General features: G+C 45.2%; 1 protein-coding gene across 1 annotated transcript in view; it reads right to left on the bottom strand.

The window, feature by feature from the left end:
• Positions 1–215: 215 nt before the first annotated feature.
• The window catches only part of TBC1D22B (TBC1 domain family member 22B), a 72,333-nt gene continuing 46,017 nt past the window's right edge, over positions 216–26,531 (bottom strand). Inside the window, exons 9-13 of the mRNA XM_025383618.1 lie at positions 20,044–20,150; positions 19,172–19,247; positions 16,188–16,315; positions 15,812–15,907; positions 216–2,112 (exon numbers count right to left, since the gene is read on the bottom strand). Coding sequence (XP_025239403.1) covers positions 1,984–2,112; positions 15,812–15,907; positions 16,188–16,315; positions 19,172–19,247; positions 20,044–20,150 — 536 coding nt within the window. The 3' untranslated portion in view covers positions 216–1,983. The remainder of the gene's footprint in view (positions 2,113–15,811; positions 15,908–16,187; positions 16,316–19,171; positions 19,248–20,043; positions 20,151–26,531) is intronic.

Below are 26,531 nucleotides of genomic sequence, written 5' to 3'. Positions count from 1 at the left end.
AAGTTACTCATTTGTGTAGTTTCCACAGTACCTTTCACAGATGGATGCTGGGTAAGTGTTTGCTGGCTGTCCTCTAAGAATGCTTTTTGATCCTCTGCTGATCCCCTGCTCACCTCACAGAAGGCCTGACCGCACACCTACTAGTATCAGCAAGAAAAACTCAGGAAGAGGAGACTCTTTAGGTTCCATGAACACACAGGAGAAAAACCAGCAGATGGAGGAGGAAATACACCATTTATTTACAATTCTTTTCACTTTATCCACAATTTCCCATACAAACATAAAAACTAAAAAAATAAAACCACCACTTGGGAACACAAGTGTCTTTCTTTAATTAGTCCGGTTGAGGGGACCACTGAGGCACACCGAAGGGGAAAAGGAAGAGGGTCGGGAAGAATGCCTGAGAAACAGCTCCAGATGAGAAACCTAACTCACACTGGTGTGGTGGGCCTCACTGGCAAAGAGACTCAAGGGTGTTACCCACCAGGGATGCTGCTCGGCTTCCCAGGAGGATGACAGCTGCTGGCCCCCATCCCCCCACCCTCCACTACCAAATACCAAAACTCAAACAAGGGGTCACACATCTCATGAGCTGTGTGGGGAGTGAAGGTGACAGTAAGGGACAAGGAGTGCTGCTCTCTGAGAAGAGCCCCAAACCCGAGGGACACACAGGAAGCCCCTTTCCTTGGCACAGTCTTCAGTCACAGCTTCTGTCCTGAATACAACGCTGAACTTGAAAATGTGAAAACAAAAGCCCTCCCCAGATTCCGGGGAAGGTGGGAATAAAAACACATAGAGAGGGCTTGCCCGCCTCTGCAGTCCCTTCCTGGGGAGGCTGCTAGGAGCAAAGCGAAGATGCTCCAGGAAAGTCTGGGGGTTGGAGGGCAGGGTGAAGAAAGGGGCAAGGAGGACTCTGAGACACTGATGCTTGAGATGGCTCCACCTGCTCAGCCACTCACTCCAGCAGCCTCCCGTTCTACCCCTCACAGCAGGACACCCAGAACCAACCTGGAGGCGCTGAAGCCACCTTCCTGGCAACTTCCTCTGTGCTAGTGACCTAGATTGCTTTCACATGTTGATGCACATTATAAATATAAAATCATATCTGCTACAAAGAGGACATATATTTGTACATCTTTACCCATATACATAATAACACAATTTACACATAATATCTTGGAGTGGGTCATCATGGAAAAGGAGTTTGGAGAGGTAAACAGCCCCTTCTGCCTCCCCTGCCCTGATCCCTCTTCAAGGGATGCTTATACACTTGGTCACTGGGGCCCTTCCCAACTAGTCTGATGGGGCTCATCTGGACACAGAAATTCAGACATGTGACTAAATGCTGATGGGTGTGTATACACATTCACACCCACACACACATGCAGACACCTGGTGAGAAAAGGAAAAATAAAATTCCTAGCTCTTGGGTGTAGGCCTCTTCCCAGAGTTACAAGCATCAGTGCCTCCTCCATCTAGAATAATGGTTTTAAAAAGCTACCCCTCACTGGCTCAGACTAGGGCAGACGGGGAAAGGCTAGGAAACCAGGGAGAGGGAAGAGGAGCCGGGAGTCTTTTGAAAATATAAGGCGTTTTTGACCTGTGATCAAATCAAACTATGTTCACAAAAAAAAGCAAGTTTTCAGTTGGGGCCTGTCCCTGTAGGGACAATGTGAGTTGAGACCCTGAGCCTTCCCGTTCTTTGTCCAGTTTCTTTTAAAGGGGCAGACAACCCTGTACCACCTTTTCTGTCCTCTCCCAGAACTGGGCCCATCCACGTGGCATGGAATACTGACAGTGGTCCAAGTGACACATCCAGAGACATGGAGTGGTGGACGCCAGAAAGTTAAGACCTGGGCGGCGGGTGTGAGCTTTGTACAACAGGAGTGGTTCCTGGCCGGGGTCCACGGCTCGCACAGTGGCCACAGTGATCAGACTGCCATCAGAGATGAGGGCAGTCTGGGTCCCCGGAGGAGACAGCACCTATCGGCGGTAGTGATTCGGGGCATCGGCAAACATGTACTTGAGTCTGTATGCCTCGGCGAGAAGCAGCCCAATCTCTTCGTTGCCCCAGTGTATTGTAGGTAGGTTCTGCAGCAGCATGAGGAGACCCTGGAATGCAAGAAAGGGCTTTTTTATCATACCAGACTATAGACCAGCGGACCAGCAACCCCATTCTTAGAGACCAAGGCCTAGAATGGGGCCCCTTCCTCCTGGCTCACACATCCCAAAGAGTCCAGCCTCCTTCCTCCCAACAGCACACAGCTTTCAGTCCTAGTTCACCTCAGGAAGCCTTGCAAGCCTCTGCTGATTCTCTAGTCTGCTAACATCTGCCTCTTTAAAAACATAAAAACATAAATAGGGAATGACAACAATAAAGATTTTTAAGAGAGAAAAATAATCACATCCAAATATACCTCTCTTAATCTTAAAGTATTCATTTTCGGTCTTTTTTTCACATGCATATTTCTTTAAATAGTTGTAACAATAATTATGACTTTTTTTTTGAGACAGGTTCTTGCTCTGTCACCCAAGCTGGAGTGCAGTGGTGCAATCATAGCTCACTGCAGCCTCGAACTCCTGGGCTCAAGTGATCCTTTGACAAAGTTAAAATATAGCCCGGGCGCGGTGGCTCACGCCTGGAATCCCACACTTTGGGAAGCCGAGGCGGGTGGATCGCAAGGTCAGGAGATTGAGACCAGCCTGGCTAACACAGTGAGACCCTGTCTCTACTAAACATACAAAAAATTAGCCAGGCAAGGTGGCACATGCCTTTAGTCTCAGCTATTCGGGAAGCCGAGGCAGGAAAATCGCTTGAACCCGGGAGGCGGAGGTTGCAGTGAGCCCAGATAGCACCACTGCACTCCAGCCTGGGGACAGAGCGAGACTCCATCTCAAACAAACAAACAAAAAAGAAACGGACAAAATATTTATAACATTTATAGAAGATAAAAGGTTAATATATGCAATCTATAAGGAACGCCTACAAATCAGTAAGAAAGAAGGCGAACAGCCAAATGGGAAAACAGACTATCCATGTGAATAGCTAACGCACTAATGCCAGTGGCCACTCACACTGTGATGACTTACAAACCCTGCTCCTAGCTGATCTGAATACTCCAGCAGCGTCCTGCAGTGCCCAGTGGAAAGGTCTTGTGCATCCTTTACGAGATTTCCTCCTTTAGTACTAGAAGTGTAGCTGGGCATAAAGCTGCCCAAGGCACATCACTGCTATGTGTGGCCAACACAATTAGGTTCTGGCCAATTCTGGATATGAACAAAAATGATAGGTGTAACTTCCAGGTTTTGCTCTAAACTTCTCTCCTTCCTAAAAAATGGATATGAATGGAGGAGTAGAAGTGATCATCTTAGACCATAAAATTAAAGCATGTGTTGAAGATGGCAGAGTAATAAGACAAAAGAAATCAGAGTCCCTAACACTCCAAAACCATAATGTTAGCCCTGGACTGCTTACACTTAGACTGTTAGTTGAAGGGAAATAAACAACCATCTTGTTTTAAGTCACTGTTATTTTGAGGTCGTGGTTACAGTAGACAAGTTTATATCATCTTAAATACATACCATATCTATCAAAATAAGAAATGCACACGGTCTTTGATCCAGCAACTCTCCTTCTAACTCTCTATCCTAGGGAAATAGTCACACTATTGTGTGTACAAAGGTATTCACTGCATCATTGCTTCAAAAAGTGAAAAAGGATACTAGAAAAGCATCTGCCAGTGTGGAATGGTGAGATAAACCATGGATTATCCACATCATGAGATGCAAGACAGCACTTGAAACAAGTGAAGCTGGTCTACATGTATCAATATGGGAAGATATAGAAGACATTTTGGAAAGGATAAAAAAGGCAGTTGCAGAAAAATATTTACAGTATGATCCCACTTAGGTAAAAGAAAAAACACAACAATATATTTGTATAGGTACATGTACATATAAACATTTTAGAGAAGTGGGAAACCGTTCACAGTGTTACCCTTTGGGATGGAAGCCTTTCACTTTTCTCTCATTACACTTATGCATCTTATAAAATAAAATCTTTGTATATTATTGTGTTATAAAATAACTTTCTTTTGAGTCATAACTACTCTGGGCTGGGCGCAGTGGCTCATGCCTGTAATTCCAGCACTTTGGGAGGCCAAAGTGGGCCAATCACTTGAGGTCAGGAGTTTGAGACCAGGCTGGTCAACATGGTGAAACCCCATCTCTACTAAAGATACAAAAATTAGCCAGGCATTGTGGTGGCCGCCTATAATCCCAGCTACTTGGGAGGCTGAGGCAGGAGAATTGCTTCAATCTGGGAGGCAGAGGTTACAGTGAGCCGAGATCGCACCATTGCACTCCAGCCTGGGCAAAGCTACTCTGTGGAAATTTTGTTTACTGAAAAGTAAAAAAAACAGAAAATAAATTACCCATAACTTCACAATCAAGAGGAAGTCATTTTAAGACATTTTGGCATATTTCCTTCCAGTCCTTTTCCTACACATTTTACATGCTTGAAATAGTTTCTCTATATAATTTTGAATTTATTCAGCATTTACCATAAGCATTTCCTCTAATATTAAAAATTCCTCGTAGATATTTTCTATAACCAAAGAATTTTCCATGAGGTTAAGATGTACCATAATTTACATCCTCCTCTTTTGAGCATTTAATTATTTCTGGTTTTTCACTATAAAAAATTATAATGAACATCTTTATGCACAAAGTCTTATCTTGGATTATTTCCCTAAGCCAAATTCCTAGAAATGAAATTACTATTTCAAAGGGCATAAACTTTATTTATTTATTTATTTATTTATTTAGAGTCAGAGTGTTGCTCTGTTGCCCAGGCTGGAACGCAGTGGCATGATCTCAGTTCACTGTAACCTCTCCCTCACAGGTTCAAGCGATTCTCCTGCCTCAGCCTCCCGAGTAACTGGGATTACAGGTGTGTGCTACCACACCTGGTTAATTTTTCTATTTTTAGTAGAGACGGGGTTTCACCATGTTGGCCAGGCTGGTCTCAAACTCCTGACCTCAGGTGATCCACCCACCTTGGCCTCCCAAAGTGCTGGGATTACAGGCATGACCTACTGCGCCTGGCCTGCCACAAACATTTTAAAGGTCTTTAACATTCAACCAGAAAATACATTCCAGAAAAATGCCCATTTCCCTAGATCTCTACCAGCACCAAATACTCTCATTAAAAACCGCAAACTTTGCTAATGCTAATGTCTTCCCTTTGGTCTCCAAGCCAGAGAACAGTACTCAAAGCCATAAGTCACGATGGTAGTGAACCACCAGAAGACTGCACATCCTAAGGTCCCCACTCTCCCCTCCATGGTTGTTGGCATCTGCTTTCTCCAACCCTCCAGGCAAACCCCTCCAGTCACATGGTTACAGAAATTCACTCAACCAGACCAGTTATTCAACCAGTTACTGATATTCACTCAACTCAGCAGATGCTCTGCTTTTAAAAACTCTGCCTTCAGCTGATCGGAACATCTTTGGAATACTCCCTCTCACAGGAGTCATTCTCTCTTGGTTCTATCCTGGCCTCAGTCCTGTCTGCCTCAAAGCTTTTTTTGTTTGTTTTCTTTGAAAGAGAACCATCATTTCTATCTCAACTTATTTTTTAAAATGTTGACCTTGGACTGTAATACATATCCCCACCCCCATGCCACCATGAATTCCCTGGCCTGTGGTCCCTTTGACTCATCTCTCCTGCTTCCTACCTCCTTCCTGCAACGTGCCCCTATCCCACAGCAACTGGAAAAGGCGTTGCCTCTTTTTGCTAACATTCTCCTCAGGCAGGCAACTTCTAGCCTAAGTTAGGCAGACTCTCTTTGTAATAGTCTCAATCTTTTCTGTACCTTAGACTCTTGGGCTGTCTGGTAAACCCCATCCATCTCCTCAGAATAATGGTTTTAAATATTAATACATAAAATAAAATGCATATTAATCAAAAATTTTTTAAAGATTTGTGATATTCACCTCTGTGTGGTAAGATTTCTTTTTCTTATTTTTTGAGATGTAGTCTCGCTCTGTGGCCCAGGCTGGAGTGCAGTGGCATGATCTTGGCTCACCACCACCTCTGCCTCCCGGATTCAAGCAATTCTCCTGCCTCAGCCTCCTGAGTAGCTGGGACTACAGGCACAAGCCACCACGCCCGGCTAGTTTTTTTTTTAATTTTTAGTAGAGACAGGGTTTCACCGTGTTAGCCAGAATGGTCTCAATCTCCTGACCTCTTGATCTGCCCGCCTCGGCCTCCCAAAGTGCTAGGATTACAGGCGTGAGCCACTGTGACCAGCCTAAGATTTCTTACTGGAATTTTCTAAATTTTTCTATGATGGTTACATACACTTGCATAACTGATAACAAACAAGAACAGCCAACAAAGGACATAGCTCTCTAGAAGAGAATACTTTTTTTTTCTCTCTCTCTGAGGCGGAGTCTCGCTCTGTTGCCATGCTGGAGTGCAGTGGCAATCTTGGCTCACTGCAACCTCCAACTCCCAGGTTCAAGCGATTCTCCTGCCTCAGCCTCCCGAGTAGCTGAGATTACAGGTACGCACCACCGCATCTTGCTAATTTTTGCATTTTTAGTGAAGACGGAGTTTCACCGTGTTGGTCAGGATGGTCTCGATCTCCTGACCTCGTGATCTGCCTGCCTCAGCCTCCCAAAGTGCTGGGATTACAGGCGTGAGCCATCGTGCCCAGCCGAGAATATTCTTTGTTGAGATGAGATCTACCTATAATTTCCAATTCTTCCAGTCTTAACAGAAACCTCTCAAAAGCTTCCAAATAATTCCACCCCTGGACAAGTGAACGTCCTCACTTCCCCCAAGGGAAGTGACGCTTAGCCGTAAGGAACCACTCTACCACCTGGTGGCTATACCTAAAACTGCAACATCCCCACCTCTAGCCCCTACCCTAGTCTACCACCTGCTGCCCTCATGCTGCAACAATGGGAAATCCTGCCCAATGGATTAAAAAGTAGAAACTCACTTTGGGAGGCCGATTGCCTGAGCTTAGGAGTTCACGACCAGCCCGGGCAACACGGTGAAACCCTGTCTCTACTAAAATACAAAAAATCAGCCAGGCGTCATGGCGTGCACCTGTAGTCCCAGCTACATGGGAGGCTGAGGCAGGAGAATTGCTTGAACCTGGGAGGCGGAGGTGGCAATAAGCCAAGATTGCGCCACTGCACTCCAGCCTAGGCGACACAGCGAGGCTCTGTCTCAAAAAAAAAAAAAAAAAAAAAAAGTATAAACAATAATTATGGCTGGGGGATGAAGGTGCTAATCACAAATCAGGAGCTTTTATCTAGGGGCAGAGAAGAGACACTACCAGGGCAGGGAACAACTGAAGATTTGTTACAACGCCAGTTAATGGAAGCACTTAAGTATGACATGCACTCAGATGAGATACTACAGTCAGCAGGAGAAGAAAGCTTGTAGGGCAAGCATCAGAAAGAGATTCCCAATTAATAGAAAGGGAGCAAACACCTTTTGTAGAAAACAGCTGGAAATCGCAGAAAAGGGCCAAGCATAGTTATCTGCTGAAAATCTACACAGGAAAAGGCAATATGGCAGAGAAGGACTTTGAGTCATATGTGACCGGTGGAAAAAAAACAATTAGATAAGAGGCCAAAGGTAAAGGGATAGTGGGTAATAAGCAGAGACTCTGAAAAGGGAAAGGTATAGGAAAAGTATAGGAAAATTCCACTAAAGACTGTCCAATAAAGGTGGGAGAATAATTGAGGAGGAAGAGGAAGAACACCAAAGATAATCCGTATAATGGCATTTATTGAGCACTTATTACGTAACAGATGGGGCTCTAAATGTTTCACATGTACTTTGTACTAGTTTGTTTAATCCTATGAGATTAATCTCATAGGATTAATCTCATATGTATCTCTCTATGAGATACATATTATTACCTCCATTTTACAGATGAGGAAATTGAGGCACAGGGTTAAGGAACTTGCCTGGGGTCACAGGGTAGTGCTGGCCAGGCATTTGAGTCCAGACAATCTGGGCATGTGCTCACTATCACTAGACTATATACTGCCTGCCCTGGCATGAGAAGTAAGGCATAAAGTAGAAGGAACAAAAAGAAGAGAAGTCATAAAAGAGGCTGTTTGAGGAAATCTAGAAGCATTCACTTTTTTTGTTGTTGTTCATTTTTACTTTTATTTAGTCATTAAGTCCTTGGACTCATAGTAAGGCTTGATGCCATATTGGTGTCACACTGCCAAGCAATCCAAAGCATATGTTAGCCTTCTATTTCAACTTCTTTGTTTACTAATGTATCACTGGACCCAGCAGGCAGCTCACCCAGACAATCTTAGTAAGGGATTTTGGTGCATAATAGGCCACAGTCCTTACAAAGTATCCAGTTTGTCTTACAGCTGAGAGGTGTGAACCGGCTGCAGATGTGTTACAGCTAAATTCTTGAATGGATTTTTATTATCAGTGCCACTTCTTCCTCTGCCTCTTCTTGGTCTTTCCCAGCCACCAGTGTGACCCAGCTGGTGACTAAGAGTTGACTAATTTTACTCTGCAATAAGGGCTGGCACAACCAAAGACAGGATGTATAATGATGAGCAACAAAAGAACATTAAATATGTGCTACTAAATAAGATACTGTATATAGAATCACTTTGCTGTACTGGAACATTCTTTGCAAATGTAAAGTGTATTCAAGCATGTAAAAATACCTTTCTAGTCAAATACTTTAAAACAAACCTCTTCTATTTTGAGAATCAGTGAGGAGGCAAAACATTTCCTCTGGTCCCAAGACAACTTTTCAAAAACACGTCCCTGCCATACAAGCTTGTTGAGAGTCAAACTTTTATTCATTGGCTCTTCCTGAATCTAGGCATTTGACAAAGTTTCCTCTCAAAGAAAGCTGTGTAGTTTCCCTCAATGGCTTGTTTTTGTTCATATGTCTAGGAATTGTGCCCTTTCTCACACCAGCTTATTTTAGGCAGAAGATCTTCAGTTCCCAGGGTTCCCTCCGAACCCTTGTGTGCAGGATTCAAACTGGCAATTCACCAAATGTCTGTAAAGACAGGGCCCCCATTTGGGCAATGTTCCACAATCGTACCCTTGAGTTCTTGCAGAAGTGGTGGGTGGATGCCATCTGGTTCAAGGGATTTATTTACATTTAGTTTATTATTGAGGTCTGGAACATCCTACGGGCTTAGCACTATTTAATAACCCTGACCTGTCTCCTACAAAAGAAACCTTCAGAGTGGGAATCTCTCCAATGGTTTCTTCCAGCTGACTCCCTTGTCATTTCACTCACTCACTCAGTCACTCACTCACTTGAGATTCACTCTGTTGTCCACTGATGGCTCATTGCACCCTTGACCTCCCTGGCTCAGATGATCCTCCCACCCAACCTTCCTAAGTAGCTGGGACTACAGGTGTGTGCCACCATGCCTGACTAATTTTTAAATATTTTTTTGGAGACTGGGTCTCCCTATGCCCAGGGTGGTCTTGAACTCCTAGGCTCAAGTGATCCTCCTGCCTCAGTCTCCCAAAGTGCTGGGATTACAGGCATGAGCCACTGCACCTGGCCTCTTTTTATGTATTTAAAGAAATGTTGATTATTAGTCCTTAGAGTGCCCTGCATGGTGCTTCTCAAATTCCGTCCTGAGCCCTCTGAGGCCTTGCTGGCGCTGGCCGACATATTCCTGGGCTTCCATGTTCTGGGCTTTGCTGCTGCTGCTTTCCCGAGATGACTTTTTAGAATAGAGTGACCAGGTATTTGCTCAGGCACCTGTCCCCTCTGACTCAGGCAGACACTCTTCATAGAACTATTATCCTAGAGTTGGTTTTCAGGCATCCTATGGGTCGCTTAATGCTGTACAGATTTTCTGCCTGCTGATCATCTAAGTGCCCACAACTGGGCACAGCTTATGCTCGTCTACACGTGCAGTGAATTTTTGACTTTTGGAGGTGTTCCCCTGCTCCCTGTTGTAACCCCTTGGTTTTGGGTTGTAATTATGTGTGCTGCAGTGACCACAGGGGGCTTGTCATGCCTTTCCTCATCACGAACTCACTCAACCAGTTCCTGTCCTGAGGTCTGACATTCATCTGCTTTGGGAAGTCTTCCCCAAGTCTGACATCTGCAACCTGCCTTGATGGCATATTCTGCCAATGGCTGTTGGGAATAAAAACATGTTTTTATTACAAACACCTGTGGGGATAGCAGGCCTCTCAGCACTCACAGGCTCCAGCTGTATTCCCTCAAAAGTTCCCTTTGCTTACTTCCTTTTTCTTTTTCTTTTTTTGAGACAGAGTCTCACTTTGCTGCCCTGGCTGGAGTGCACTGGCGCGATCTTGGCTCACTGCAATCTCCGCCTCCCAGGTTAAAGCGATTCTCCTGCCTCAGCCTCCCAAGTAGCTGGGATTACAGGTGTGTGCCATCATGCCTGGCTAATTTCGTATTTTTAGTAGAGATGGAGTTTCACCATGTTGGCCAGGCTGGTCTTGAACTCCTGACCTCAGGTGATCTGTCTGCCGTGGCCTCCCAAAGTGCTGGGATTACAGGCATGAGCCACCATGCCTGGCCTCTTACTTCCTTTTTCTAGGATCAGAGTGGAAACAGGAGGCCCTGACAGGCCTCTTATTGCTGGCCCAGATGGCCCTGTCCTCTGGGCAGATACAGTCCTCGTCAGGCTCCCCGTTGGGTAACAGAAGCTCCATTCACTTCCGTAGTAGTACATAACTTACATAACTGTACACTGTGGTAATGAATTTTGATTATGTAAAAACGACCCTCATCAAAATGGGTAGAAAACATCTATTTGTCTATTTGGTAGGTAGATTTGAGCACTCTTACATTGTCTCCACCATTTACTTTCCTTCCAACCTTTTGAGGGTGGACTCATGACATAAATCTTAAGTGTGCAGGTTGATGACTTTTTACATAAGTACACACCCAATTAACCACCACCCAGATGAAAACAGAGAACACTTCCTGTGTCTCAGAGACTCTTGCTCCTCCCCAGTCAACACGGCCTCCCCAGCCACTGATCTAACTGAAGCCTGAGAGCTCCACTAGGGCCCAGGCAGGGCTCTATGGCTCCACAGATAGGCCCAGAGCTGCTCTTCACCCATAACCTGCACCAGCCCTGTGGACTCCCTGCTGCAGTCCGCCCTGGAGCATTAGAGCCTCTGCTTCCCCCAGGGATGCGTGTGAGGTGATTTCAGGCCACTTGGAGGGAGAGCATGAAACGGCAGCAGGAGATCACGGATCTTTCTGGCAGTGGAAGGAGAAAAACCCAGGAGCCAGAATAGGAGGAGGTCACAAGGAAGACCCTGGGAGGAATTCTTTTTCAGTTTTAAAACAACAGGTTTTTGTTGTTGTTGCTAAATGTTTCTTTGTGAGGAGAAAGCCTGCTAGCAATCTCCAATGTAGGGGGATACATGGGGAAGAAGAAATCTTGAGGTGGAAACATAAGCAGATCCTTGCCTGGGAACAGCCACCATGTTAGTTTAGCTCAAGAGCTCCAGGAAGCACCTGGCAGGCCTGGGACTGACAGGCAGCAAAGCATAGTGGTTCAGAGAGTGGATTCCAGGCCTCTACCACTCACTCGGGTGACCTTGGCCTAGTTACTTTAAAAAAAAAAAAAAAAAGGCCGGGCGCGGTGGCTCAGGCCTGTAATCCTAGCACTTTGGGAGGCTGAGACAGGCGGATCACGAGGTCAGGAGATCAAGACCATCCTGGCTAACCCGGTGAAACCCCGTCTCTACTAAAAAATACAAAAAACTAGCCGGGCGAGGTGGCGGGCGCCTGTAGTCCCAGCTCCTCGGGAGGCTGAGGCAGGAGAATGGCGTAAACCCGGGAGGTGGAGCTTGCAGTGAGCCGAGATCACACCACTGCACTCCAGCCTGGGCGACAGAGAGAGACTCCATCTCAAAAAAAGAAAAAAAGAAAAAAAAAAAAGCGCTAAGATTTAGCTGCTATTAGATTGAGCCTCACAAAACTGCCAATATTCAATCATTCTGATCTACAAAAACAATTGCATATGATTCAACCTAACATTATTACTACGATTCTATTACACTAGCCCAGGCTGAGGGCAGGAATTGTCGAGAGTCCCCTCCTACCACGAGAGGCTTTGACCCAGCTCTGCTGACAGCTCTCATTTCAAGCCGCCCATGGGCCTCAGAGGATCCAGCCATTCTGCTCCCAGAGTCCTGTGTGCAAATGTGCCTCAGGCTTCTTTGTCCAGCGGTCTCAGGAAGGAAACCTCTCAGTGTGATCTCCTTTGTCAGTTTTTGGTCCCTCTGCCAGGCAGTGGCCCCAGACAACTGCTTGGCCAGGGAGAAGCACGCACCCTTGCTGCTGGGGGGTTTTGCCGCAGCTGGGACCCAGCCCTTTGCCCCTGTGTTCTCTGATGCCTCATCCCAGTTTCCTCATCCAGGTCAGCAGTTTCCCCCAGTATGAACCTTGTATGGTTTACTCATTATGTTAAAAACCACTTAATTAGAAAAGTGGGTTTTTAAAGCTTGCCTCATTGCTTCCAGGACTCATGAATACACTAAAGGTAGTATTAATATCAATGATAATAAAGCGCACTGTTTTGAGGACTATGTATCAAGTACACTATTCTAACTGCCTCACATGTATTTGTTACTTTAATCTCATCATAGCCCAAGGAGGTAGGTCCTATTGCCCCATTTATAGATAAGAAAATGGAGGCACAGAGAAACAAGTTACTTACTTACAGCTGCATGTTTAGGAAAGTGGGAGAGCTGGGATCTGACCCCAGGCAGTCTGGCTCCAAAGACCATGGTTTAACCACTGTACTATTGTGTACAGTCCCCAACCTTGACAGGAAGCTATCTGCTTCCTCTCTGGACCCCTTACTGGCTTCCCTTATATCTGGCTCTTTTTCCCTGTTCTTTAAGTGTAACCAGTTTGCTGGTCTGCTAAAACTGCTGCAACTACCACTTTTATTTCTGTAACCACTTCACCTGGTTTTTCTTTGAGTCACTTAAGGTGGCTTTTAGCCCTAAAACTTCTCTTCCAGGCTGGGCATGTTTGGTTTTTTACAATACCTGTATTCATCTACAGAGCTTCCTTCACAGTGATTTCACCACAAGCAGCCCTTCAGCAGTTAGGATACACGTGCCTACTTTCTCTGCGAAAGTCACACCCAACAGTTCAACCTTACACAATGCTCTGTGCCCTTGTTCCTCACAACTCTGCCATGATTCTGTCTCCTAAAGGGCACTGCCTGTCTAGCCTAACACCCAGGCACATTTTCTTATCATTCATAGAATTTTAGAACTATGGAGGTGGGAGGAACTTTTCACCTTATCCAGTTTAATCGCCCATTCTATTTTGTCTGAAAGAAAGACTTGAGACTCCTCCACGAACAGGATTAATCGAGGTGTTAATAGTGCAGCAGACAATAGTCCCAATGCTGTTCTGCTGGGTATTGCCAAAAGACCGCAGACCTACCAGATAATTGAAAATGCTACCCAGTAAAGAACATCTCCAGGATTAACATAGCTGTAAAGTCACAGAGTATTGTCCTCTGTTCTGCCGATATTGTGAACTGCTAAAAGCCGTTCCAGGAATCATCTGCACCTCCCTGAGCTGATCTGGGAAGCACTTTTATCACATACGGCAAAGCTCTGAGCCTCGCTCATGATAACTAAATTAAACTTCATGCTCTTACTATCCGGCTCCACCTCAACCACATTATCAAAATGGATAGCTCATCCTGGCATACAGCCATTCCAGCCCCTTGTCCTCATTTATCCTAGAATGCCACACATGCTGCTCACTGGCAGAAGCCATGGTTCTTAATCAGTAGCCTGAAGCCTCGGCACCATGGCTAGCATCTACTCAGAAATCAACGCATCCGCTCTCCTTTTTCTTCCACAGCCCTTACTTGGGCAAGCTGGGTCCTGTCTTTCCATCTATCTACTAAACAGTCTTCTGTTCTTTTGCCGCCTAACACCAATCACAGAGTGGTAATGCTCAGGGATCACATGAGACACTGCTGATCTTCAGAACATCTACGTTATAGTTAGAACTTATAAAAGCATTCAACTTTCTCTGGCTTTTCCCCCTGCTTTTAAAATAAGTATATACCTATTAAAAACAAACAAACCAAAAAAACTCTCAGTTCAGAAATGTGCAAAGCATAAAAGCAATACACTCCCCACCCCTAACCCCAATGATTCTCTCTGGAGAGCCTGACAATCTCTCTCCTCAATCCTTATTTCCCTGACCCTGGAACAGCTCCTAGCCCACCCACCACCTAACACAGGCCCTTCTTGAGTTTTCTACATAGGGACTCTGAAGCACCCCCACCCCAGGGATTCCTGGAGGCTGTACTCTCGCTGGTCATCCCCTCTCAGCCTCCTCTGCTCCCTGACCTCTTCATGTAGTCACATAAGAGTGTGTCAGGGCTGGGGCCCTGGTCCCCTTCTCTGTCCATCCTTCCTTCCTTAGGGATCTCATCCAGTGTGTTGGCTTTAAGTAGCGTCTAGGCAAAGGCTCCTAAATTTATAGGTCCAGTCCAGATCTCTCTTTCAAACTCCAAACTCAAGATATATTTGCCTAGTCTGCATCTCTATTTAGACGTCTAATGGTACTTCAAATCCAATATGCCCGAAGCTGGACTCTTGCTGTCCCCACTGTAGCCTTCTCCACAAACTATAAAGCCATCCAGACTCACCCCTTTCTGTTGTACTCTACACCCAATTCATCAGGAAATGTTGTTGGCTCTATTTACTAAATAGATCCAAAATCTGGCCACTTCTCACACCTCCACTGTCACCGTCCAAGTCCCACCACCTTCATGTCTCATCTGGAGGACTACAGTAGCATCCTGGGTGGTCTCTATTTCCACTCTTGCCCACACCTACAGTCTACATAGAAGCCAGCGTGGCCCTACTGAAACATAAGTCAGATTGTGCCACTCTCTTCTGCTCATGGCTCTCTTAGAGCTCCTCTTCCACTCAGAGTAAAAGTCAAAGTTCTTACAGTGGCTACAAAGTCCTCTGTGATCTGGGTCCCTGTGACTCTTCTGACCTCACCTCTTCCTACTCTTCGCTTGGATCACTCGGCTCCAGGCCACAGCAGTGACCGCCATGATTCCTTCCATGGCTCAGGCATGCTGCTGCCTGAGGCCCTTGCACTGGCTGTTTCCTCTGCCTAGACACTCTTCCTGCAGATGTCCAGGTGGCTCGCTCCTTCACCTTCCCCAGGTCTTTCCTCAGACGTCACCTTCTCAGTGAACCTATCGAGACTTTATTCGAAATTGCAACCTGTCTCTTCTCTATCACCTAATAAAACCTTTACCCTGCTCTACTTTTTAAAAAAATATTATTTCTTAGCACCTTTACATTCTTTTTAATTTACCATTTACTATGATGTTTACTGTATGTCTCCCCACAACTATCAGAATATGTAAGCTTTATGAGAACAGTTTCTCTCTCTGTTTCACTTCCTAATATAGCCTTTGTCTTTGACAGTGCTGGCATGTGGCAAGCATTCAATAAATGCTTGTCAATGAATGACTGAAAGATCTCTCAGGCCTGCCCAGTCACTCTGCAGCCATTCTGGCACAAAGACCCTTCTCACACTGAAGAACCCTGGGCTCCAGTGACTTCCTGCCAACTAAGAGGGATGACCCCTTCAGAGCACCCCTTCTCCCTTCCTACTCCCAGCCAGGTACCTGCTGTGGCACCTTCGGTCTGCGCTGCCCACTGAGGGGCTAACTCCCATTCTAATGTTCACTCCCTGACCACGCTAAGCTCTTGGCCACTCACCTGAAAGTCCTCCTCATCCAAGATCTCTTTCCTCCACTTGATCAAGAAGGCTGCACACACATAGAGATGAAAGTGGGAGAACCCTTCTGGTTCAGACTGGGAAGCAAAAAAATAGAGTTAGGTCTCCCAGCCCTGACAAGGATTCAGCTCTGGTCCTCTCAGTTCCATTCCTACTGGGAGGAGGGAAACTCTTCCACGGTTGGGGAGATGGAGTTGTGAAGAGACTTAGCAAAGGCCCTGCCCTGAAGCTAAAGCAGACATGGAAGTAGAAAAGGGGAGAAGGGGAAACTTCTAGGCAGCTACACTCCACAACTTGGCAGGGAGCTGGACACCTCAGGGACAGCCTGGCACAGAGAGGCCAGGGAATCCCTCCTACCTGATATGTGTCCCACAGGCGGATGGTGCAGCGAAGAGGAAGCTCCCGCATAAGCAGGTTGTTCATCCAGCGGAAGGCAAACTGCAGGTATTCTACCTCGTACCTCCTGAAGTGATTATGTACCTGCTCTGAAACAGGAAGCATCATTGGGGATCATCATCCTAGGGGACTGGACCCTGAAAGGGCCACAGGAACCAAAACAGCGGCCCCCACTTCTTACTGCCCCTCTCATGGGTAAGCAGACACAGAGGGGCAGACAGGCGTCTGACTGTCCTTTATGTTTGACTCCATCATCTCACGGCAACATTGCATGGTTAACTCAGCCCAGCAGACACAACTATTTTAACATCCCACAGCGATGTTCTAGGAGCCCCACTTCCTTCGTGGGGCCGCTGTGGCCACAAAGCAGAGGATGTGAAGTTCACTTGGCTGCTCCACCTTAGTACTCATCAGAGAAGGAGCCAGAATGGAAAAGAACCATGGAGGTCACCTTGGCCACCCTCCTACTGGCAAGGAACTCCTCTTCAGCATCCCCGCCAGGTGGCTAGCCAGCAGGGATGTGAACACTGCCAGCGAAAGGGGCTCACAAACTCCACTCAAGGGCAGCCTCTTCCACTGACGTATGAAGTGATTCACCAGAAAGCGCTTCACCATATTCAACAAAACCAGCTGCCTCCTGACTCCCAGCCCTTGGTGTTCGTGTGGTGTTCTCAGGTAAGCCCAAATAAACCTGACTGCTGTTCTACATGACAGCTCTCCAAATAATGCTTAGTGGGATTGTTTTCTAAATTACTGTCCTCAGTCTCCTAACCTATAAAACGGGAATAATCACTCACACCTCAGAGGGTTTCAGGGGAGATAAACGAGAAAACACAAGTAAAGTGTTTACAGTGGCACCTGGCACATGGTAAATATTTCAAACAATTCTTGAAAGAAGAACTATTAACAATGGCCAGGTGCCATGGCTCACGCCTGTAATCCCAGCACTTTGGGAGGCCGAGGTGGGCGGATTGCTGAGCCCAGGAGCTCAAGACCAGGTTGGGCAACGTGGCAAAAGCCTGTCTCTACTAAAAATACAAAAATTAGCCAGGCATCATGGTGCACACCTATAGTTCCAGCAGCTCAGGAGGCTGAGGTGGGAAGATCCTTTGAGCCAGGAGGTCCAGGCTGTAACGAGCCAAGATTGCACCGCTGCACTCCAGCCTGGGCGACAGAGCAAGACTCCATCTCAAAAAACAACAGTTATTTCTGGGGAGAAGAATTTAAGGAGAGGAAGGATTCCTACCTTATCACCCTGGCTGGAGTACAGTGGTGTGACCTTGGCTCACTGTAGCCTCGACCTCCTGGGCTCGAGAGATCCTTCCATCTCAGCCTCCTGAGTAGCTGGGACTACAGTCGTGTGCCACCATGCCCAGCTACTTTTTAAATTTTTTGTAGAGATGGGGTCTCACCATATTGCCCAGGCTGGTCTTGAACTCCTGGGCTCAAGTGATCCTCCTGCCTCGGCCTCCCAAAGTGCTGGGATTACAGGTGTGAGTCACTGTCCCCAGCCTGTTTAAATTTTTTTAAATGAGGAAGTATTACTTCTACAATGCAAAGAAACATCCAAGATATATATACACTTAAAAATCCACTATTCCAAAGTACTATGCCTTTATGTATCATGTATTTGTAAGGGCGGAAAAAATAAGGATAGGGCAGACAGTGGCAGAAACCACAGCATCTGCTTGTTGGAACCTGATTGATGACCAGCCTCTGGCAGCCGGCTTATCCCCCAGAAGAGGGCAGCATACACCCTGTGCTGGGATAGGCTCCAGTTGAGGGATGTCAGAGACCTGCCCGCGGGGGGCCCCACCGTGAGGGCTAACAGCTGGGCCAGAGTGATAAGACACAGCGGAAAAAAACATTCCACATGCGGCATATGGGAAGTAACTGTGAATAAACAAATGGGTTCAGAAGATTGAAATGCTGAGTCATAAAACAGAGTGAGTGGAACAACTCAAGGAAGGTTTTCATGAAAAGAGAACCTGGGAAAGAAGAGAGAAAGATATACAATGCTGGGGGTGGGGGTGGGCAGCAGGTTAGGGAAGAAAGGCTTTGCTTGGGTGAAGCAGAAAATCCAATGAGTAGGAAAGCCTGGGAATAACATTTGTTATTTATAAATGTTATAAACAAATAACATTTGTGTCAGGACAGGCAGAGTCCTACGGGAGCTACTACAACTTAACTAGTGTTAGAGATCCCACCGACTTCTCTCCCGGGGCCTCAGTTTCTTCATCAGTCAACAGCAGAGCTTCCTGAGTTGTCCTTTCGTTCTAACATTCTACAACTCTAGGCTAAAGCTGAGGAATTCCTGTAAGGCTCTTCCTCAAAGACATGTGCCTTAGGAAGAGCCACATCTCAATTTCCCCACTCCACACAAGTCCTGGGAAGCTGTGTAAAGTCCTGCTCGGGTATCAGCCAGGCCCGAAGACTCCATGTCAAGCCCAGGAGTTCTGAGTTACATCACAACATGAAGGACAAGGCCGGACGACAGGCTGGATGCTGAAGGCAATGGAGAGTCATGGGAGGCTTCAGAGCAGAAGAGGGATGTGGCCAGAACAGAGCTGCAGAAAGATGCAGTTGTGTGACAGATAGTTTGGAAGAGAAGAGTATGGAGGAGGCAAGTCCTCTGAGAAGGAAGCTGGACCAGAGCTGTGGCTGGGGAAATGGGGAAGGGGTGTACTGAGGAGAGCTGCTGAAGGAGAACCGATAGAGACTGGTGATAGGAAACCAAGGGGAAAGAAGAACTTGAGATAACAGCACAGTTCTCACTTTGCCTTCCTGCTGAGATATGGAAGGATACTGGTGCTGCCAGCAGCACTGAGTGCACTGGAAAGGGTCATGGCTAGGAAGACAGCTGAGGAGAGGACCCACAAGTACAACCGGCTCATATCAGAATCAACTGTGCTATTGCTAGAGAACTCTTCTCCCTCTGAACCTACCATCAATCCGGCTGACAAGCTCTTCCAGTGCCTTCACCTTCTTCTGGATCCCTGGTTGTGCAAAGGTGTAGTTATCCTGCAAATGACATAGAGCCCAGGATGAACATGGACTCTAACTTGTGCTATCACCTGACATTCACTGAAACACGTTTAAAAGTTCAGGCTGTTTTCCAAAGCTAGTACCAATGGCCAGTGACAGTGTTCTGGGAAACAAAGAAATCTACAGAACAACAGTGTAGGGGGAAAGCCCAATGGAGTCCTGCAGCGTGGAAGAAACCAACATGCTTGGGGTGCAGGGCAGAAAGGAGCAGTCTACTTCAATGACAAAGCCAAGGCAACATGGAGATTTCTGCAGACTCCAAGGGACATGACACCATCACTGTTTTGTTTTTGTTTTTGTTTTGAGATAGGGTCTCACTCTATCGCCCAGGCTGGAGTGCAGTGGTGTGATCATGGCTCACTACAGCTTTGACCTCCTAGGCTCAAGTGATCCTCCCACCTTAGCACACTGAGGACCTGGTACTACAGGCACATGCCACCACGCCTGGCTAATTTTAAAATTTTTTGTAGAGATGGGGTCTCTCTATGTTGCCTAGGCTGGTCTTGAACTCCTGAGCTCAAGCGATCCTCCAGTCTTGGCCTCCCAAAGTGGTGGGATTATAGGCGTGAGCCACCGTGCCCAACCCACCATTGCTGTTTGAAAGCTGTAAAGCTAATGAAGAAGGACAGAGAGGGACCAAAAGGAGGAGGAGCCATAGTGGGTGGGTGGGTGGGTGGGTGGTCCTGCCTGATACAGAAGAGCAAGAATGAAACCAAAGGCCTGCTGGGAGCCCCTGGACCTAGATGCTCCCACAAGGGCAGAAGCAGCTCACCTGGATTCCATCCAACAGCTTGCTCATGCACCAAAAGCTGTCAGCCTCAATGCTTCGCAGCATGTCTTGGGACAAGTTGGTCACATCAAAGTTCTCCACATCCTCTTCTGTAAAACAAAAGGTGAAGAAAGTCCAGAGGTCTTATCTAAAAATAGAGAGAGAAAGATAGATTCGAGTGTCTTCAACGGGGTCTTTAGCGCCAAGTGAGGACCAGGCAAACCTGATGTTAAGAAACGAGGGCCTGCCCCTCGACTCTCTGTGTCAGGTGGACAAATGTGTCCCAGGGAAGTTCTTGAAGATCTCATTACAACACTGGACAGGCCATTTCTCACACTAGTCCCCATCAGGTTCAACATATCTTTCTCTTCCTTGGTATTTGTTCACTCAGTTTTAGAAAAGGATACTTCAGGTCTCCTGTTCAATGAATTATACTCAGCTCCCTGAAGATGGCCTGGAAAATGTCTTTGATTTCAGCTCAGTGAGCTGTCTAGCACACTCACACTCATATGTAGGGAGAACAGCTAGGATCAGAAAGCCCCCACAGTTTAAAGATGGAATTCCCAAGTTCTGGCAAGGCAGACCCACAGTCTTGCCACTCAGAGGAGAAGGTATGCATGTGAAGGAAGATGAGTCAAGCCTGTGAGTGCTTCTAGGACTTAATTCCAACAAGACGGTATTTCTCAAGATGGGTTCTGCAAAACATCAATCCTACAGGACACTCAAAAAAAGGGTGGGGGGTTGGGTTCCACAGACAAATATGGTTGGGAAATGATGCATTAGATATCCCCATCTTGGAGATTAGCGAAGATCACAGAACACAAAAGGGTTTGAGAAGTTAACAGAAATTCTGCATTAAGTAAATCTGCTTAACTTTGTTTATCCAGCATTTCCCAAGTTTATCTAGCCACGAGACCTCTTTGGAGAGGACTATCTGTTAGCTTCTCATGGAAACCTCCCACTGAGTAACAGGAATGAGAATCTGTCTCATCTGAGATGCAAGTGAGGAAAACATAAGCAGCCTTCCAGAAACCCGAAGAAGGAAAAGGCTATGTGATGTGTCCTTCCTAGCCAGTGTTTAACTCCCCCTTCCTGTCACAGAGAGGTGAAGTAGTAAGAAGTGCTGTGTTTGCCCAACAAGAAAGGCCTCTGTGTATGTCTGCCAGAGGCCGCACACAGAAACAGTCAAGCCCTTGAGTTCTCCACCAGACAGCTTTTCTCCTCAGACCTACAACCCCTTTTCTGGAAACAGATGTTCACTGCAATCCCTTGCGCTACAGAGACGCAGGCATCAGACAAAATGTATTCAGAATCTAGCTTTTTTTTTTTCTTTCTTTTTTTTGAGACAGGATCTCACTCTGATGCCCAGGCTGGAGTGCAGTGGCATGATCTCGGCTCACTGCAGCCTTGACTTCCCAGGCTCAGATGATCCTCCCATTTCAGCCTCCCAAGTAGCTGGGACTACAGGTGCACACAACCACGCCCAGCTAATTTTTTGTATTTTTTGTAGAGATGAGTTTTTGCCATGTTTCCCAGGCTGGTCTCAAACTCCTGGACTCAAGTGATCCTCACACCTCAGCCTCACAAAGTGCTAGGATTACAGGAGTGAGCCACTGTGCCTGACCCCAGCCTTTTCATTTCTAAGAATTGTTACTAAGACCTATAACTGAACCTCCTCAAGATAACATGTAACAACTCTTGGATTCTCATCCTGTTTGAAGAGCCATTTTTAACATGAACATCGAGGCTGGGGAAAAAAAAAAAACCTCTTGAGAAGGGTGGGGTGCTTTATCAGAAAAGCCATGACTCTATGAATGACCTGAAAAAAAAAAAAAAAAAAAAAAAATCCAACCTGAAGGCCAGCTGCAGTTAATATACATAAAGTGCTAAATACAGTGCCTGGCACACAGTAGGCACAATATAGCTATCTTAAATGAAACTTATCAGGAACTTGTAATGACATAAAAAAGCATGTCACAGTATTAAGGAGAAAAGAGGGGAAAAAGTATTTATGGCATACTTTCGTACTGTGCATACAATATTTATGTGTTTATATAAGCACAGAGGAAAGACAAAACATCGCAAGGTTTACAGTATTTATTCCCCAGGTGGTACGAATGAAGGATTTTATTTCCTTAAAGCTTTACTGGACTTTTCAAAATTTCTATAATAAGCATAATTTTTATAGTCATTTTACATGCACAGTATCTTAGAAAAAAAAAGAGCCACAATTGACTACATCTGCCGTTTATCACCAAAAAAGAATAAAGAAGATTTTGTAAAACAACACTAAACTTGCAGAAACTAAAAATCTAGATAGCATATAAAGATCAATTTGAGAAATCACATTTTATTTTTATTTTTGAGACAGAGTTTTGCTCTTGTCACCCAGGCTGGAGTGCAATGGCACGATCTCAGCTCACTGCAGCCTCTACCTTCCAGGTTCAAGCAATTCTCCTGCCTCAGCCTCCCAAGTAGCTGGGATCACAGGCATGAGCCACTACGCCTGGCTAATTTTGTATTTTCAGTAGAGACGGGGTTTCACCATGTTGGCTAGGCTGGTCTCAAACTCCTGACCTCAGGTGATCTGCCTGCCTCAGCCTCCCAAAGTGGTAGGATTACAGGTGTGAGCCACCATGCCCAACTGAGAAATCATATTAAAAAAAACTCTTCCAGGAAATATCATTTTTCTTTTATTCCTATTATTCCTTTTATTATTTTTCTTGCATTCCTATTATTCCTTTTATTCTTTTATTGTATCCTAACTTAAACATTTATTATGTAGTGTTTTTTTATGTATGTAAGTATATATACATATTTGTTTTCTTATATATGGAAGTATATATACACATTTTAAAATATATGTAAGTAAATTTTATATATAGATCTATGGATCTAGATATCTATATACAGATATAGATTATATATCTATAGCAATCTATAGATCTCTGTAGATATCTATAGAGATATACTTACATCTATAAAGACAAAGCTATATTAAAATATAATTATATTTTATATTTATATAATATATAATATATATTATATATTATATAATAATATAAATATATAATATATATTTATATTTCATATATATGAAATATAATTAAAAATTATATTAAAATAATTATATATTTTATATATTTTATAATATATATTTACATATTACATTTAAGTTGTTTTATCTAATATTTTACATTATGTTTTATATTATATTTTAATATTATATAATTAATTAATTTAGTTAAATTATATTGGGCTGTAGAACCCAGCTCAGGATTTTCCTTTGACTTTCTGCTTCATGTTACATTTCTAAGGTCTGTGTTCCTGTACATGCCTCTAGTTCATTGCTGCATAGTGTGCTTCCATCACACTTTATCCATTCCCTCAGGGATGGATATACCCAGGTTGCCTCCAACTCTTATGACCATAAACAATGCTCCAAGGAACTGTCTCCTTTGAGAACTGCTCTGGGTCACAGGCTCAGGCAGACTCTTCTCCAGGACTAACCTCACAACAATGCACAAAGGAGGAGAGCCCTTTCCCTATTCATGAGCATGACTTCTAATCCATCCTAGGCAGCAGCTCCCTCTTTATGAGAATAGGGTTGTTGGAAAAAAGTGAAATCCGCAAGGAAGGATCGAGACAAAAACCACCCCCACTCCTCATACACATTTCCCAAAGGAAGATCCAGAGCTCCATAATAAATTGAAGGGTCTTTTCCAACTTGGGCATTTTAGGATTCCAGAACATTGCAATGTAAATACAAGCAGAATTGGAAACCGCACATAGCAGGGTAAAAAAAGATCAAGAGCCCCAGTTCCTGGGGGCAACAGGATCATCGCTGTCACATCAGCCCTAGTGACCTGTGACTTTTTTGTCAGACAGAATAGCAAGCACGTGGCTAAGAGAAGACTCTGGAGCCAGACTGCAGACCTCAAGTCCTGGCTCTGTCACTCAGTAGCTATGTGACTTTGCACAAATGACTTTACTTTCTGTGTCTCAATCCTCATGTGTTAAAGTGGTAATATCGGTACCAATGTCATAGGATATCTTATGGATTAAATAAGTTAGTTAACATACGAAAAGTGCTAACAACAGTGCCTGGCATAAAATAAGCATTACATAAATGTTAGCTGGCATAATTATTATTGTTACCAAAGGAACAAATACACTTCTATCTTAGTTAAGCCACTTTTTTTTTTTTTTTTTGAGATGGAGTCTTGTACTGTCGCCCAGGCTATAGTGCAGTGGCGCGATCTCGGCTCACTGGAAGCTCCGCCTCCCAGGTTCACGCCATTCTCCTGCCTCAGCCTCCTGAGTAACTGGGACTACAGGCGCCCGCCACCATGCCCGGCTAATTTTTTGTATTTTTAGTAGAGATGGGGTTTCACCATGTTAGCCGGGATGGTCTTGATCTCCTGACCTCGTGATCTGCCTGCCTCGGCCTCCCAAGTGCTAGGATTACAGGCGTGAGCCACCGCGCCTGGCACTTTTTTTTTTTTTTTTTTAATTAAGAGACAGGCTCTTACATTATTGCCCAGGCTGGTCTTGAACTCCTGGGCTTAAGTGATCCTCCCACCTCAGCCTCCCAAAGTGCTGAGATTACAGGTGTGAGCCATCATGCCCAGCCAGCACTGATATTCTGGATCTATATTATTCATAGCCAAACTTAATCCTGATATACCTGCCATCCCAAAACATACTTTAAAAATAAGTCAATTTTAAAAGTTCTCTACTTCTGCGTTTCATCTTAAGAAGGAAAACCTGACTAACAACATGAGGTCATAAGTTGGTAAGGTGCCATGCTCGGTAACTGTACCCACTCCAAACCTTTAGCCATCTAGGGAGCAAAGGGAATAACAGACAAGGCACTGAACCCTATTTTGGGGCCCTGAATTGGGGGCTGTTGTTTGCCCATTAGCCCTTTGTTTTCACAGCCAGTGAGATAGCTCCCCAGCACTTCAGAGAGTGGGAGGGAGGGTTTAGTTCTATTTTTCTGCCTGCTGGGAGGATAAAATTCAAACATTTAGTCAAAAACTGTGAGCCGAGTACACCAGCAAAAAGCAACGGAGAAAGGGAGGAGCAAATGCTCTCTGAAGGGCTTCATTCAGCATAAACAATCTGTTCAGAAGGATCATTAAGCGTCCACTTGAGGAAATTCAACATATAATTGAAGCTGAAATGGGAAACCATGCCAGCAGTGTAGTCTCGAGTGAGGGCAGCATCTTTGGTTGTCATGACAGAGCATACAGCAGCAGGACTCAGATGGGAGGAAACGAGATTTGAAGGGATATTTTATGGCTATTTTAAGAGGCAAGGCATCCAAAAGGAGGAAACCCAAAAGCTCTTCATAAAAATCAAATTGGCCACTCTGGGCCTGACAAAGAACATGCCCATTTATTAGCTGATGAAATATACTTGAGTGATGGCTCCAGTCAACTGTTTAGTTTTCTAAGAACTCTGAGCCCCAGTCCTAAAAAATCAGCTTAATATATGCCTGAAAAATTCCCTGACAGCTTTGGGAAGAACTGGTTTTGCCTATACTGACAAGAGTAACTTGTCTATTCACTGCTCTAGGCATTTCCCAGGAACCATCTGTGATCTCAGGGCAATTTTCTAGATGTGATCTGGTGGGCCAGCATGATTCAACCTGACCAGCCGGACCAAGAGGCTCCAGCGTCTCAGCTGCAGATAGCCTTTCTATTTTCCAAAGCCTCTGGTTTACCTGATCCGGGTCCTTGTTGTTGTTGTTGTTGAACTGGACTCAAGAATACCTTGTGTAACATTTTCTGATAATAGGCCAGGTGCTATGACTCACGCCTGTAATCCCAGTACTTTGGGAGGTCCAGGCAGGTGGATCACAAGATCAGGAGTTCGAGACTAGCCTGGCCAATATGGTGAAACCCCGTCTCTACCAAAAATATAAAAATTAGCTGGGCATGGTGGCAGGCACCTGTAGTCCCAGTTTCTCAGGAGGCTGAGGCAGGAGAATTGCTTGAACCCGGAAGGCAGAGGTTGCAGTGAGCCGAGACTGCGCCACTGCACTCCAGCCTGGGCGACAGAGAGAGAAGACTCCGTCTCAAAAAAAAAAAAAGAAAAAAAAATGTCTGATAACAAAAGTAAATTGAGAAAAATAGAAAATCCTTTTCAACCATACATCTAAAGAACCCCTTAAAACAGGAACAAATATTTCATCCAGAAAAAAATAGTTTTAAGAAAACCATCAAGAATTCATCTTATTCTATGTAATAATTTTAAACTGGTTCAAGCGCTATATATAAACGTATTGTTGGGTGTTATGCATCTGGCATTTTCAGGCAAGTACCTCATGGGAGCAGCTGAGACAATAACAGCACTGCAAACCTGTAAGTGTGGAGAGGCCCCTCACTAAACCTGGGAAAGCCAAACCACCTGACAAAGACAGGGGAAGCTGGTCTCTGAGAGAGATGGCCACTCCAATGAGATGGTTGGAGGAAAGACTTATTCCG

The sequence above is a fragment of the Theropithecus gelada genome, chromosome 4, assembly GCF_003255815.1.
Source record: "Theropithecus gelada isolate Dixy chromosome 4, Tgel_1.0, whole genome shotgun sequence".
In the NCBI taxonomy this organism is placed as follows: Eukaryota; Metazoa; Chordata; class Mammalia; order Primates; family Cercopithecidae; genus Theropithecus; species Theropithecus gelada.
This window is presented reverse-complemented; position numbering and strand designations above follow the sequence as displayed.